The sequence below is a fragment of the Carassius gibelio genome, chromosome A7, assembly GCF_023724105.1.
Source record: "Carassius gibelio isolate Cgi1373 ecotype wild population from Czech Republic chromosome A7, carGib1.2-hapl.c, whole genome shotgun sequence".
NCBI classification, from domain to species: Eukaryota; Metazoa; Chordata; class Actinopteri; order Cypriniformes; family Cyprinidae; genus Carassius; species Carassius gibelio.
In genome coordinates this window covers 25939850-25956801 of record NC_068377.1, presented here as the reverse complement: position 1 = coordinate 25956801, position 16952 = coordinate 25939850, and the positions used below count along the sequence as shown (strand labels likewise).

General features: G+C 37.7%; 1 protein-coding gene across 25 annotated transcripts in view; it reads left to right on the top strand.

Moving 5' to 3' along the window:
- The window catches only part of LOC128016958 (tight junction protein ZO-1), a 105228-nt gene that overhangs the window by 36684 nt on the left and 51592 nt on the right, over window positions 1–16952 (top strand). For 5 of the 25 annotated variants that reach the window (XM_052601959.1, XM_052601958.1, XM_052601955.1 and 2 more), the window contains exon 1: window positions 7128–7589. The exons of 17 other annotated variants lie outside the window; for them this stretch is intronic. In XM_052601959.1, the coding sequence (XP_052457919.1) occupies window positions 7563–7589 (27 nt within the window). In that variant the 5' untranslated portion in view covers window positions 7128–7562. Of the gene's footprint in view, window positions 1–7106; window positions 7590–16952 lie in introns of those variants that run through there. 3 more of the 25 variants (XM_052601952.1, XM_052601960.1, XM_052601944.1) reach the window with 3 other exon arrangements.

Below are 16952 nucleotides of genomic sequence, written 5' to 3'. Positions count from 1 at the left end.
TGTGTAAACACTGCAATAGCATTACAGTATGACAAGTTTAAAGCCTAATCCAAAGCAATGTGAACAGTGATGTATAATGTACAGCTTGACCCCTGGTAGTCATACAGTAGTTAAGCCATCACAGTGCCATTTGTCGCAGATGTCACCAGTACAGTTGGTTTCCCGAACCATTTGTCAACATTCTTACATACAAGGATCAAACCTGACACAGGTGTTAGAGGCTTAAGGCATGAGTGACCAAAATAGTTACTGTTCCCATTCATGCTCGTAGTGCCTGGGAAAGTGATATTTGACCCTTAACAAGTTTTAATTGAATACCGGTGTACACTGCAGAGATTTACAAGTGCTAGACTGTGTGAAATGGATCTTACAGCAGCGCTTCAGGCTAAATGAAGTTACAGTGTAACCAGGCTGCAGGGCGGAGGTGAGCATGTGGAACACATTGTGTACTAGAGCAGCCTTGACCTGCATGCTCTACTCTCTGATTGCAATGGTTACAGTTTGCTAATTAGCTAATAGTGTGTAATATTTGCTAATAGTGTGTTACTTCTAGAACAGTTAGAGGGCAGCAACTCAGAATGGCAAAGAATGCAGGATCTCGAGACATGGGCTGCGTCTGAATATGCATATTTTCCTATCCCTACTACATAGTAGGTGAAAACAGTATGTGAAAAGAATAGTATTCACAGTATTCATAAAACAGTAGGCAAAATGACATTCTGAACTGCGCCTCCACACTTTAAACTGACACATCTGATCTTGTTAGTCATATGATGAATGTAATATGTCCAGATTTCATTGATACAATGTATAACATACTTTTGTAGCAAATTAAGCAACTTTGGTAGCAAAGCAAGTACTTATTTAAAACAAGTGCCTACTCAGAGAATGTGTGATTTCTGACCCAGCCATGTTGTAAAAGTTGAATTTTGCACACTGTTGACATCTGCTGGTTAAAGCAAATGGCGTGTTATACAGAACAACTGAAAGTGTTTTCCGGAAACCAGAAACTACATGATTTGGCCAGTTACACTTACTAATTCACAACAGTAGATGTATAAAGACTTAGAACGCACATCACTAAAGTCTAGCTAGACTTTGTGTACTCCCAAAAATGCATATGTACAGAAGATACACACGTATGAAAACATTTCCCCGTAAAGTTCATGTATAAACCTCCATTCATTCTAGAGCAATTTATATCAGCAGGATTTATATCAGGATTAACTCATAGTACTGTTGACCGATGAACATGTTCTTCATTGTGCAACTTAAATGACCCTTTAGGGCTTTGTGCACATAAACAGACAACTTATCACAGGTATCCTGGTTTCATTCTGCAGAAATCCACTTATAGCTCCTTATAGAAGCAAGACTCCACACATCTGGCATCTTAACTGCTGATCTCATAGAAAAGCCTCTCACTTCAATACATAAACCTGTTAAAGTGAGCCATGGGCTGAGGTGCAGATCTAAAAGTTACTTAATCTCTGATTTTAACTATAATTCCCATGTCATATTGCCTTACTGAGTCCATCAGAGAAGTAAGAACAGCCTCTTGGTTCACAGAAAGCATTTTACATTCCACAGCAATAGCTGATAGTTGCTTTTCTATGCAAGCATGTGCTACAGTAGATGGACTAACTTGACTATTGTGCTGCTTTTTTGCTTCTTCAGTGTTTTGCGCAAAAGTGATGCGATTTTAAGATGGCATGACAAGTTAGAAAAAAGTCTTGACCACTCATTATCTTTTTCATTCCAGAATGCGACTCTAAAGCCCATATACTTCCGTTTTGAAACACACTTTTAGTGTAAACAAACTACTGAACACATTCACTTTCAAAGTATATTTAATCTGATTGTATGCATAATAAACACATGCAAAATAGAAAATTGAATCTTTGTCCAGTGTGCTGTTTCACTCCAGAAGTTATGACCAATAAAATACCTTTGTATTCTTGTAAACTAGACTTTAGAGTTTTCGTGATTAAATTGAGAGACACAAGATAGTGGATTGAAAAAAATGAGATGTTTTAAAAAAAAAAAGTTGAACATAAATGCTCTGTTTTTAGGCCTGAGATGTGAACAAGTCAATCTAGTGCATGTTTACATAGAAAACAATAGAAAAGCAGGACAGTGGAATGCAAAATGTATTGTGTGTGAACAAATGCTGTTTGTTCACATTCGTGTGAGGCTGTTTGTAAGAATATTCTTCCCCCTGGACAGTGACAAACAGCTATGTATATATCGCCCCGAGACAAACACTCTTGGTTAATGACACAGCTTTCTACCAGTCAGAAATGGTAACACACATTTAGTTAACACTGCTGTGACTGTGAAAGAATAGTGTGTGCAGTAAGCTTAGGCTTATGATATGTGTGTTACCCATGTACTGTATATATGCAGCTATATTAGTCCTGCCATTTGGAGATTAGTCTCTTATGGCGGCCTGTGCTTAAGGAGGAAATGGATGAAGCTACAGAGACATATGTGATTGGCATCACAGTTTTGATTCATTCAGTGAAGTGTGTGCTTCATGCATTATGTATGCATTTGCTTGCATTGTTTACATGTGCATATTGGCTTCCTTTCTAGAGTCCCTCTGCAGACCACATCACATTTGTGATTTGCCAGGAAAGGAGTGACACTAGAAATTGGCACTAAACAAAGGAAACGTGCACGATGCATTTTGTATACTTCACTATAGCAAAACACTACTTCAAGAAGTACAGTGAATGTCTGATAATACCAAGATCAAAATGTTAAGCTTTTTGTAGTCATGTAAGCTTTGTGGAATTATTAAGAGAATATAAAAGAATCTAAGAGCTTCTTTTTGATTTTTTAAATAGAAGAGTGTGATGTGAACTATTGTAGCACAGGAATGTACTACATTTTTTGTATTTACATATGGAAAAAACGTCTTTGACAAAAATAAAACAAAGCTGTTGTTTACCTCTGTTAATGCCATTACTATAGATGTTTGTTGGAGTTTGAGAATAGGGACTATTTGTTTGTAATGTATTTATGATTGTCATGGCACACTGAATAAATGTCTTTGTATGATTAAAGGATCATTGTTTGCTATCTTGGCAATAAAACAATGGACTCTAAACAAGTCGCATGTCCATCTCTGAAATCTTAAACTGACATTTTAAAGGAATAGTTCACCCAAGAATAAAAAATGTAAATATAAAATGATTATGTAATTCCACAATTTTTATGTATGTATTTATTTATTATTTATATGTCTTTTTGGGGGTTAACTGTCCCTTTAAATGGGATAAAAGGAACAGCATCAACATCTGAGCATAGTTACATGAAGTCTGCTTTGTAACTAGGCTTTTTGGTAATTGATGAGACCAGTAGGTGTGTTGTTCTGGCAGTGGCTATGTCTAATAGCTCTGAACATGCTCATTTAGTCGTGACCCAGTGGGTTGAATGGACGACAGCTAGTCCTCTCTGGGCTGACACAGCCTGGCCTGTACCCACAGCACTTTAGGGAGTGAAAAAAGTAGATATTTTCTAATTTTAGATCCAAACAATTACGCGGCTGTTTTTAAAGGTCGCACAGTAGCCACTTTTGTTGTTCTATTTATTAAAAGTAATTAAAACTTCAAAGGCTTTTCCCTGTATGCATAATTTTGACAGGGGTAGTTGATTTTTTTTTAATAGTCTTTGGGCTGGGATTATTCTAAATGAACAACTTGTTGCTGTAATTGATAATGTCTTCTAATGTAGAATGTAGCCTTGTAATCTCACTCTACCGTTCTAACATGCAAGTAAAAGCACTCGTTTACTGTGAAGTTTTGTAATTTTGGGCAAAGTCAGCTGGTCCTTTACTCAAAGGGTCGCACAATGTAATTGCAATGCACTTTTAATCCACTTGTTTTCTCATTTTAATTTTCAGCAACGCACCATTTTAACAGTGTCCCACTGCTCCATTCTTCGGGGGTCATTCAGTCTCAGAATAAACAATCTCCTCTCTGCTGCACTCCTGCTGTGACTAACACCATGAACTAAAGCTCCGTTTTGTTTCCTGCCAATGTCTGATTTATGGCTGGTATATTTGGGACCACCATCAGGTCACTTGGGACTTTTTGAAAGAAGATTAACCATGACTCTAATGTGATGCTTTGAGAGTAACATTCCTGGAAAGAAGTGTCATGTAACTGTATAATTTATCTGGATGTCAAATATATATATATTTTAATGCCTTATTGACTAAATAATCTCAGTTTTGTAACTATTTATTTAGTGGTTTGCATTTGGGTGTCTGATTCTAAAAGTCATTTTCACTGGGATGTCCAGTCTTTTTTGAGTCCATAGCCTGACTTCCAGAGGGTTTTCATTAGTTGTGGAAACAGGGCACATTAAGGCAAGAACTTTTAGAGTAAATAAAGCCTCTAGAAACTAGATAAGGTCAATTTGTTTTTAATTCAGCACAGATGAAGACAGACGGTTGAAACTGGATCCTTTTCTCCTCTATTCCGTTCCCTCCCTCAGGTGTCTGAGGTTCACCATGTTTCTCTCCCTTTCCTCTTTTCCCCCCACATTTAAACTCTTAAGTCAATATAGTGTAGCCAAGAGAAGAACGAGATAAAAGAGAACACTGTATCAGATCCATCTGTTGGCAGTTCCTGGCTTCAGATTCAAACCTCCCTGTGTTGTTTTTGCTCACAGAGGTGCAGCTCTGAGCTCTTTTTATGTTTATATTCCTCCATGGTGCCTCATTCTACTGGACTTCTTCAGCTGATCTGTAATGGTGAAGAGATGCAGTTGCTGTAAATCAAAATTTACAATAAGTACTGTATATATGTGCTTTGTATTTTTTTTATTTATGTATTTACATTAAATCTGCATTCTAAAGTATGAGCAGTAGTGGTGCAGAGCATGTAATCTGCACTTTTCACTGTCCATTATGCTCGAACTACAGGCAGGCAAGTCTACTGAGCTTTCCCTTTGACATGCTTCACACTGTGTGTGTGTGTGTGTGTGTGTGTGTACTGTATGCATGTGCGATTTCCAAGGCCATGGGAGTGTTTTCCAAGTGCTTGCTCTTCCATGAGAACACCTGAGCTCTTCAGCTGATGCGAAGCCTCAGGTTGCTCCATGTCGAGAGCTGTTTAGGGTAACCATGCGCGACAAAGCGATCGTCTGTTTCTGACACTAATTCTCTGTTTCTACTCCATCAGAACCATTCACTCTTCAGCTCGAGCTATAGCAGTCCTCTCCATCTTGGGCTTACAATTAAATCATTTACTTGGGGTTTTGAAGACATGAAAGAGATGCTCTGAGGTTTTCAGGAGTCTGAGATTTGCCTGCGCTAACAGACAGCATGCTGAATATCCTGATATCCTTGCTGTTTGATGCGGATCGTAACATGCGATGGAGGAGGATTGACCGATTAGCCTCGTTGGCAGTATTTATCATTTTATTTATTTGTGTTTTTTTCATCCTGTTCATCAACTGTGTTTGTGTTTAAGTCCATTTTAAGTTGCATTTGAGTTACAGTAATTCATGGCTTCTCCATGCAAATATTTCATCATAATCATTTGTATTACATTTAATTTCATTTAGCATATGGTGACTCATAAAAGTTTGTCTGGATTTATGTTTAAATTTCATGTTGTGATGACACTAAGGGTCTTGGGTAATAAATGGGTTTTTATTTCTTTGTGGGGAGACAAATTGGTCATGATTCCTAAAGCCTATAGCTATGAGAGAATGTGACCTATTACACAAAGTTATTTTTGGGTTTAACCCTCTGTTCTGGTTTATGACAAGAATTTATCCAGCAGCTTGTCTAATCCAAAATATCCCTAGCCTCTCCCCTGCAACTGTCTGTCAATCATCAAGGTATTTGTGGGATTACATCTACAAGCAGTGACCTTCTGACCATTAAATGGACTTTTAATAGAGAACATAGCGTTCAGTGTAAGAGTTGATTTACTTAGATTACAATTTATGTTTTGCTTTTGTTGCCTGTACTGAAGTGCTACACTAAAAAGTAACACTTATCATTAGGGACTGATTTGGTGATTTTTGTGCAGTATCTAATTTGGTAATTGTAGTACAGAGTTAAAAAAAATTTTTTTGTTATCCTTAGTTTTGCTGTTTTCAGAAATGAAACCTTTACCATCTTAAGGACAAGAACAGTGGAGATTAGAGAGAGTTTGCTTCCTTTATTTTAGTCTCTTGTTTGCTGAACTGCAGGGATTCTTAAGGGATTATAACTGACAACTAAATGATTGATTGTACTCTTAAGTAATCAATTATATTTTGTGAAACTGTTTTCCTTTATATCAACTGCAAACATAAGTTAACATTTTAAACTGAAAAGTACAGCCCATATTACTGATTTCAAAGCAATATAAACAGCATTCTAGCGTCCTGTCCTGTGGGAGGGGATCCGGAAACCACAGGAAGTGGTCTGTATTGCACCAATTATGTCCTATTAGGTTTCCTGAGTGGTTTGTTATCAGCCAAAACTTGATCTAAAAGGTTAAAGCACACGCAATCTTAGAAGTCTGTAAAACTAAATGAAAGTCTATGTTTTTATAGGCATTATTAGTTTGCCTAATAACGCAGTAATTTTCAACAGAAAACATTTTGTTTCCAATCCTCTTTTTAACAGGCACTTTAACAAACATTTAAACACATTGAGTTACTAAAAAAATATTATTTTGTGTTTCTATTGTAATCGTATTCATCAGAAAAAGCCTCATTTGACCCATTGTTTGGAATGCTTGGTTAGTTAAAAATATTCCAAGAGTCCAAAAAATGTATTATAACTTTTGTTTATTCCTCCTGATTCAAACTTCTTATTCCAAAGGCAAAGCAAATCTACTTTTCCTTGATTCCCTCTCTCCATCCCATCCGCTCCCGGCCAAAACAAAAATGTCAGGCAGGGGGGCGTCCCTTTAGTATTTTATTGTTGCCTTTATTATTTGATGTAAAACAATGACACATTTATCATTTTACTCTCGAAAATACAGAAAAAAAACCCGCTGCATGCTCATAAAGAGTTAGATTTATAAATCTGGATTTTGGTTATACAGCTCACACTGTCCCGGTTCCCACCCATCCACCCCCGCAGGACTGCAATGGTCCATTCCAGTCAGACATGTCATGACTGTTGCTGGGAGAGCAGAGAAGCGAGGATCGAGCTCGGAGGTTTGAAACTTCTGCCGTTGTGGGACGATTCGCGTCGATATTAACTCTGTGGCGCCGTAGACTTTAGGATAGCAAGTTTCTCTCGATTCGTTATCGTTTTTCGCTTTATAAAGAAGAGAAAGAGACTGTCGACAATATATTCTCGTAGCTTCTGAAGTTTGTGTGGGTTCACGCGCAGTAATAACAGATGATGAACTTTGGACAGCGGGATTTCGGTTGTGTTGACATGTCTTTGGGCGGTCAGAAGAAATAAACCCGCTTTGCCCGGCGCCAAGGCTGCTGCTGGGCAGGACCGGACGAAAGAGGAGGAATATTTTTTTGTGTGTTTTGGGTGTAGTGATATTCAACAACAATAAACTTGCTACGCCGGGAGCCACTAAGATATCAAAATGTCTGCCAAGGCTGCAATAAATAAGGTAGGAAATTACTTTACTAAAGGTACTTTTCAAAACAGTTAGACGGGATACGAGTCCTGGCACATGTAAGGAGCGATACATGTGGTAAAAAAAACTTTGATCATTTACTAACCCTCATGTTATTTCAAACATGCACTACTTTATAACATAAATGGAACAACAGAGGGGAAATGACTGTCACCAGTCGTTTTCATTACATGAAGAAACGATATAAAGACGGTGAATGGAGACCGAGTCTTTCATACTGATTAATAATATGTGCATTTCTTTCTTTTGGCACAAAGTAATAAGAGTTGGAACATTTTTGCGTGAACTGTCCCTTTAAGATTCTTGGACAGTTCTTGGTGGATAGACTCGCGATTTACCTGTTGATTATAAATGGCCAGGAAATGGCCAAAAATTATGTCAAAGTGGTGTGAACTATTTTCTGGCGTTACCAACTTCCTCTCGGGATAGTCGAGACAGGAACAACTCAACCTGAAAATAGTTTCTGTTTGTCTGAATAATGTGGGCAGGATTTTGCAGGTGCGGGAAACTTCTAACGTTACTCGGGCCTGTGCGGATGATGATAAATGCTTCAGATGATATGCGATATTTGATTCATTTGTTATATTATATTCAGCCTGCATATTTGTTTTGGGATGGTTTACATTATAAGGCTTGTGGCGGGAAGACTCGATCAGACTAAGCCGTGGTTTTGTAGTTCTGTATCAGAGAGTCTGCGGAGAAGGCGTTTTTTTTGTTGTTGCGTGGAATACGTGTGTAAGGTGCCTCGCGAAATACAATGGAGGACATTGTGTGTGTGTGTGTGTGTGTGTGTGTGTGTGTGTGTGTCTGTGCTGCTCTTGAGTGGGCTTCCTCTCCCACTGTACTGTGTGAGAAGCATATGAAAACACAGGAATGTTTACTGCACATTCAGTCTTTCAGGTTTGGCGAGTTTCTCTTGGAGAAATGGTTAGGTGAGGATGTAATGCCATGGTGTGTATTGACTCTGAATTTATATCCAGAAAACATTCATAACTAATTAATTGCACATGTTTTCTGAAATTGATTGCGGTTTACCCCAACTTACATTAAAGTTTTTAAATATACTTTTATATTGCAATAATTTAACATACAATCTTCAAATTAATTTAGAAATAACACAAAGGCAGTATATTTTTTAAATATTTGTTTAGTGGCATCTGTATCACTGAAGGCGAGTATCACTGATACCAATGCTACTGCTGATGTCTCTATGAAATAGTTTTTACCCCCTAATATTTAAGCATTGACTGATTATTGAGGGCTATCAATTTGAACATTTATTAGACTTAAAAAAAAATCTTCTAATTTAAGTAAACTTAAGCAGTCTTCACATAAACTCATTATAATAAAATTGTTTCAGGTGGAAATTTTATCATGCCTGTTTAAGGTGTGGATCTCTCTGGGTGACCTTGTTTTTGTGTCCTTAAGTTTTGCTCGGTCTCCCCAGTGTCCTTGTTTTCTCTCAGAGATATTGTCCTGTCTCTGCTATATCTGCTATATTTTGTTTTGTCTCCTAGTTTTAAATACAAAGAAGTAATGTGGGTGATTGCTTTTTCATTAGGTCTTTTGTAGAAGGTGAAAAAGACTACAATGTACTCAGTTTGGGACTATTTGTTATTTAAAGATCACCGAATTGTTCCACAACAGACCAGAAACTACAATGAGTGACCTGTGACTCAAGCCTTAAAACAGATTACTTTACGTGTCATCAATGACACCACATGCGTTGCGTTTCTATCGCTCACCAATTTGCTGTTTAGGGCTCATTTAGTGCTTTGATAGAACTTTTGTTTTGAGTATGCATTTGTTTTAACAGTTCTTGGGGAAATCATGGATTTTTTATTAATTATTATTATTGATAAATACATATATTATATCAAAATAAAATACAATGAAGTCATAATTTCTGTTTTAGAGTTTAACAAAGCAGAATTCAAAATCTTTGGATTAATCAAGTTAGTCAGTAATAAATGCAAATCCTGTTAAAGTTGTGGGATCAAGTCACCATTTGGTACAGATCATGTCTGTTCTTGAGTAGAAAACTTCTTGTTAAACTGGATTGTCTCACTCTAACACCCTCCCTGACAGTATCTAACTTTCTGGATTGACACCACGTGATATTCTTTTCCTTGAGTAAATAAAGTGTACATTGTACTAAAACATGAATTCAACTTAGAAGGACCTAATCTAGTGTCCTATTTGAATGAAAAAGAAGCTGTCTAATATGGAACCGTACATACAGCCTTGATCACCTGTCTGTCTGTCCCATGCACAAAATACCAGAGAAAATTATTTGTATTAATACTATAAGTAGGCCCCTTGAGCTTGTATTCACAGAAAGAGCGAGCGAGAGCAAGAGAGAGCACTTCTGTTCTGGAGAGGTTATGTTAATTACTGCTGGAGCCTCTGGCGCTCTTTGAGAGCGTGCAGAATAGGTTTTTTAATCATCAGAGGACAAACATATCTCCACTTTACTGCTGTACCAGACATCTTAGAAAAAAAGAAGGCATGCAGTTTCAATTTCCTTTGCTGGAGAGGAAATGATTGTTTCTTTGTCTATATCTGTAGTTTTTGCCGCCTGCAAAAATCTGAAGATAACACTCTAAACATTAAAACCTGGCTGTGTAATGTGCTGTTTACAGAGTCCTGTGTGCTGCTCAGCCAATCAGATTCAAGTGTGCCTGTGTTGTTGAACAGCTTGAACAGTTTCCATAGTGAGCAACAGCACTGGGCTCCTGGTGCAGCTTCACCACAGGGCCCATACCTTGATGTGCATCGGCGTTGCACATTATCAGTATTACTGCCTCACCTCTCCTATTCTTTTGTCACCAGTTATGACGGATCTGTGTGTAGAAGTATATAAATTCAGTGGAAGGCTCACTTGGCTGTGTCTAATGCTCTGCTAATGAGGATTTAATTAGGCAGTACCCTACTGTCACCCACAGTTAGCCCTCTACCCCCAGTCCTCCTCTCTGGGCAATCAGTGTTCTGGAACGGTTTGAGGCAGTCTGTGAAGCAGAAGTGTATGTGTAATCTTCTGCATGTGTCATCTCTTCAAGTTCTGTGTAGTAGCCAGTGAGTTTGTAGAAAATTAAGAGTGGTCCAGTACTCAGCGGGCAGCTGCAACAGAACATGCTAATTTTAGGTGACACATTCAGCAACTTAAAGTTTTACTTAAACATTTGTACTTAAAGTTTAGTTTAGTTTCTTTGAGCATAAATTGGTGTGAGATAGGAAAGGCTTACAATAAATGATTTGTGTGTATACACCATATTTTGGGGACAAATTTGTAACCAGAAGTGAGCAAAATCTGACAAGACCTCCTTTTTGTCATGTCCTCCTCATTTGGAAAAATGGTATAACAATTATAAATAAATAAATATATTAAAAAATAGATTACATTTTGGAAATAATCTTCAGCTGTAGGGGTGTAACGATACGCGTATTCGTATTGAACCGTTCGGTACGACGCTTTCGGTTCGGTACGCGGTACGCATTATGTATACCGAACGGTTCGTTGGAGTAATTAATTATATTTGGAAAAAAAAAAAAAAAAAGAGAGAGAGATAGAAATATAATGATATGCGTTCAACAAGGTAGCCCAATAACCCAAACAACGTAACAGGCAACGCCCCTGACACTCCCGAAGAAGAAAAAAACACCATCTTATATGTTTATGTTAGGCTACTCAGCAGGCGCTCGCTCACTCAGTACGCGCTGAAGGCTCGTTGCAAAATAGCCAATGCGTTTAACAGACTAGAAATGAGAAGATCCCCCAATAACCAACAGGTCTGGTGTTTGGGTGCACTTTGGATTCCCTTTAAGCTATAATGGTGATGGCAAGAGAGTGGTGGATAAAAAAACAACGTTATGTCGCATCTGCAACATGACAGGGTACACCAGCGGGAATACAAAAAAAAAAAAAAAAAAAAAAAAAAAACACCAGCGGGAATATCTGGGATATATGCGTCAGTACTATCTGGGAAAAGACGAAAAAAAAGCAGAAACATGCACGCAGCAAACTATCCCTGCAGCATTTAGACACTATAGCTTACAGGGAATCCAACCCAAACACCAGACCTGTTGGTTATTTTAGGATCTTATATTTCTGGTCTGTTAAATGCATTAGACATTTTGCAACGAGCCTTCAGCGCGTGCTGAGTGAGCGAGCGCCTTAGGGGCCGTTCACATATCGCTCCTAAAAACGCGTGGAAAACGCTAAGCACGTCTTTCTCCTCCTTTCCAAAGCGCTCGGGCAGAAGCGCTCATGAGGCTCTGTCTTTGCTAAGCAACAATGACGTGCTCTCTCCATGAGACGCGGAAATTTCAGCGAAGGATAAATGGATTTGCAGCTCTAAAAATCGCTTGCAGTAGCTCTGCTACTAAATTTATTTCAAAATTGCAATCCATATACAACTATGATCAGCTGTTCCCTCATCTTGGCTGAGCTCTCAACCTTGTTACGGGAAAGGATGAAGCTGATTGGTTGGTTCTTGTCACATGACCCGCGGTGCGCTTGCGGCATTCTGAAAAGTTGAGATGTTTTTACATTTTGCTGTATCTAAAACGTATCGAACCGAACCGAACCGTGACATCAGTGTATCGTATCAAACCGAACCGTGAATTTTGTGAACCGTTACACCCCTATTCAGCTGCTATTTTTAAACATTTGTATACATCAAACAGATTTGCAGAGCTGTAGCTGCTACATGGAGTCAGAAAGTTTTGGTAGACTTTCCCATATTTTACTGGGTTTTTTTGGGTGTTGGAGGAACCTCATATAGCACATATCAGTGCTACTTGATAAACACCAATCTGGCTGAGAGAATGGGGCACATACAGAAAAAAATAACTTTAATCTGAATCACATGTCGAGTTTTAGTGAGCCTTCTTCTCTTAACCATGATAATACAGAGCCCTTTAGGAGATTGTGGGCTACAGTGACCCAGACGCACACTCAGCATGCCAAATTCCTTCATGTTACCTCAGCTTGAACTAGCTGAATATAACAGGGGATGCCCATCTAGCTCAGTGTATTCTGAGCAGATCCGTGGAGTAAATTGCACTGTTAAGTTGGATTATTTTCAACGGTATTGCTCCCTGTATAATTGTTGTTTAAGCAATGACTAAATGCAGACTGAGTTTGAGGAGATTACAGACCTCACAGCGTTTATTTACCTCTAAGACTGTAGTGGCTATATTTATTTGATAATAGTCTGTTATTATTGTATTATGTGCGCATAATGATAGTGAACTCACCTAGATTTGCTGTGTTTGTGGGGATGGAGTGTGTGAGAGTGTTGCGATAATGATGGTCTCCGTTTGGAGATTTGGTTTGTGTGTGTGTGACTCAGTGCATTAGTGATTTTGTGGCTTTTATCTGAGTGCAGGGCTCTGAAAGATACTAAAGCTGACAAGCTCACTGCCACACGAGAACCCACGTTATCTTGTAAAACCTTTCTTATTAAAGTCTGTTTGTGTTTTTAGCGGGCGGTCTTGGTTTCTCAGTGTGTTGTCGGTCCAGCTTTCCATTAGGCCTGTTTTCTCAGACCCAGGTCCACTGACCTCAGCTTTGCTGTGCTCACGGCACAAAGCAGGTCAGCTGAAATTTACTCTGTGTTTATGAAGCTGGGGAAACTCTAGAAGACTGTTTTGAAGATAGCGCTTGAGCAATTTTCTCACTGTTGCTGTGCCCCGTAAGCTTTAAGTAGCACATACTGCCCATAAGCTCTTTTGACTTCATTTGGCTTTCAACTTCTCTTGAGCTACTTTAATTAAAACTTTATCACTCTTATGAATTTCAGCATAAATTAATGGATTTTGGCTTGAATCTGAAACTTTATTTTCTGCTCATTGAAATCTGGTATATTTTCTCTATTCATCTTTGTTCCTGCTTAACCCGCCACATTTTGATCTGAGAGCTGAACGGTCATGTAACTTACAGAACTTGCCAAAAATAAAATATTTACACCTAGTTTTGAAGGGATATTTAAAATTGAAAAGGCTAATTCAGCACATTTAGGCCACATTGAACTAGTTTTCATTTAACATATAACACTTATAATTATATTTGCATGTGTTATTCATAAATAAACAATGTTATAAATGAAAATTCTAAATAAATATTTTTTTCTGACAGACAGGAAGATAATTGCATGTGCCACATTGGGCATTTCGCTTTGGAGAGCTTAGTTGATTATATTGAGAGTCATCTAGTTTTGTTTTGCCTCTGTCTAGACAGACTGAGTTTTTGTTGAGACAAACTTCACAAACTTGTTTTGTTAAAAAAAAGTTATCCCACCCCTGGCCTTTCAAGGGGAAGCCATCCATTTACTTGAGTGCCATTTTTCTCAAAATGGTAATTAGAAAAAATAAAATAAATACACATTAGGTATGCTCTGTTGCCTTTCTATTTACAAAATGTTTTGTAATATGCTATACCATGCATCTCACCAAGGCTTCATTCATTTGATCAAAAGTACAGTACAAACATAAATATAGTGAAAATGTAATTTAAAACAACTGTTTTCTATTTTTTCTTGTTTTAAAATGTTGTTATATTTAAAAATATCCTGTGATGGCAAAGCTACATTTTCAGGAGCCGTTACTCCAGTTACTTCAGTGTCACATGATCCTTCAGAAATCATTCTTATGCTGATTTGGTGCTCATTTCTTCTCATTACCAATGATTAAAACAGTTGTGCTGCTTAATATTTGGAATTGTTGTTTTTCAGGATTCTTTAAATAGGAAGTTCAAAAGAACAGCATTTATTTGAAAGCAGACAGACAGAAACAGAAAAAAAACAGAGACAGAAAAAAAAAACGTTTTTGAAAATGTTTTATCGTGACCATGCCTCTGGATGACATTCGAGATATAGACCTTCATTAATGTGACTTTGTTTTGGTTTACCGTTTTTTTTTTTTTAATCTTCTAATTTTGCAGGTTTATTTTATTATCTTTCACTTTTAATCACATCTCTTACTGTGTGTGGTAAACATGGGAAGGGAAATGAAAGATTTCTCGTTCTATTTATTAATTTGTTCCCTTATTTCAGTTACATCATGGGTTATTTAGGGAACAAAATTAGTGAAACCTTGGCAATTGCCACAAATTAATAAATCGTTGGAACGAATTAACAAGTTAGTTGGAATTAATAGTCTATCTGTCCAGTGTCCCGCAGCCCTGCAGAGCACAGTTATCTGTTGAAATGACTTTCTATTGCTTTTCGTGGTGAAGAACTTGTGTGTTGGTTCTAGGGGTGCTCCGATCACGATCGGCCGATCGTTAATGCGCATTTCGTCAGTAAAGCCGGTTTTCTAATCAGCGGTTAATTCCATCAGGTGTGTGATTTCACATAGAGCAGCTGTTACTACACAGAGCCGTTGTTAACTGAGAAGATGGGCCAATAAACGCTGAAAATTAACGTGATTTGCGCATCTTCTCTATTAACAACGGCTCTGTGTAGTAACAGCTGCTCTATGTGAAATCACGCACCTGATGGAATTAACCGCTGATTAGAAAACCGGCTTTACTGAGGAGATACGCATAACGATCGGCCGATCGTGATCGGAGCACCTCTAGTTGGTTCTATTTTAATGTACTTTTAAAGTTTAAATCACATTAAAAGCTTAATTAGTACACTTGTGGATTAATGATGATGCATTCATATACGGTCACCGTCACTCACAGCCGCTCGCACGTGTTCTGCGCATGAGCCGCACGCAGCCCAACATTAAATCAGTTAACCGACCATCGACAGCCTTAATCGATTTCATCTCTTATCGACAATTAACTTATGTTTGTAACATGGGACAGCTTTTTAGTGTGCAGTCAGCCATTAATCATGATTTCATAATAAACACAGACAGGGATCTGATTTACATGTTGTTGGGGTTTTTCTTGTTTTGTTTTTTTACCCCTCTGTTATTTGATTTTTTTTTTTTGTTTTCTAAAAAGAAAAGGACAGTGACAGTTGTAATTGTGTGTATAGCTCTCGCTGTATCATATTTTAAAATAAAATCATAAAAAAGATAGGTTGATTGGAACTTCGACCTGAAGGTAGGAATTTGTTATCATTTCGCAGTGTAAATATTTGAGTGATAATACTTGTTATATATTATTAGTATAGAATTATATGGACTCATACACATATGCTCTGTGATTAAATGCGGGGGAGGCCCTTATTATTTCTGGATATTAATTCTATAGGCTACTGTAGTGGTGAAGGATATTAATCTGGCTTTAGCTACACCTCATTAACTCTCTGGCTGTCTATCTTGGGCCACAGAACAGGCATTGTGGGGGAGAATGCCGCCTGTAAGGGCTTGGGAATTCTTTTGAGTGAGCTCGGACTGGTCACGTGAGCCTCGGCTGGGAGGCCTGTCTGGGGTGACTGCTGTTTCTGTGGGTCTAGGATATAAGCAGAACCAAGGTGTCCCATTTATCCCCCTCTTTCCCATCTCACTCATCATTTTGCCCCGTCCTTCTTTTGTTTCTCTTTCTTTCATTCTCTCTCTCTTACACATACCCTGACAAAGAGACCCCCTGCTGAATGAAGCTGTTGTTGTACAGTTACACATCATTGTGCTTCTGTATGTGTGATGGTAGATTCAGGCTGTGGAATTCAGATGTGGGAACAGCCTCGGTCCGAGTGTTAGCTCAGAGTTATGAACATGGACATTGCACAACACCCATGTTATCTAATAAACAGACTTTACTTTAGGACTGGATTTTTAGATTTCTTAATTTTAATATCTTTTACTCCTGTTCAAAAGTTTGGGGTCAGTAAGATTTTTTTTCTCTTCCTTTTAAAGAGATTAATACTTTTATTCAGTAAGGATTACATTCAATTGACCAAAAGAGACAGTAAATACATTTATAATGTTACAAAAGATTTTATTTAAAACAAATGCTTTATCTTTGAATGATCTACTCATCAAAATGTCTTGGAAAAATGGACCACAGTTTCCACAAAAATATTAAGCTGACCATTTTTTCAATACTGATTATAACAAGAAATGTTTCTTGAGAAGGAAAATATATTTTCATCTTTGGAGATTTCAGTGTGTATCATAAATAATGGTGAATAGCACACAAATAAAAAAATTATTGTAGAACTTGCATAACTTAATGCTTTTTTATATTTATTTTTGATTACTAAGTATGGAAGTCTGTTTTTGCTTAGTCTACATATATCACAATTTGCAATCCTATTTCTTGTGATTGTGTCTTTTTACCTTGTAATTATCTTTTTTTTCTTAATTTCTTACTCTGAGGCAGAAACAGACTACCATGATAGAGTGCTCTACAAGAACCAAAAAAGAAAATACTAAAAA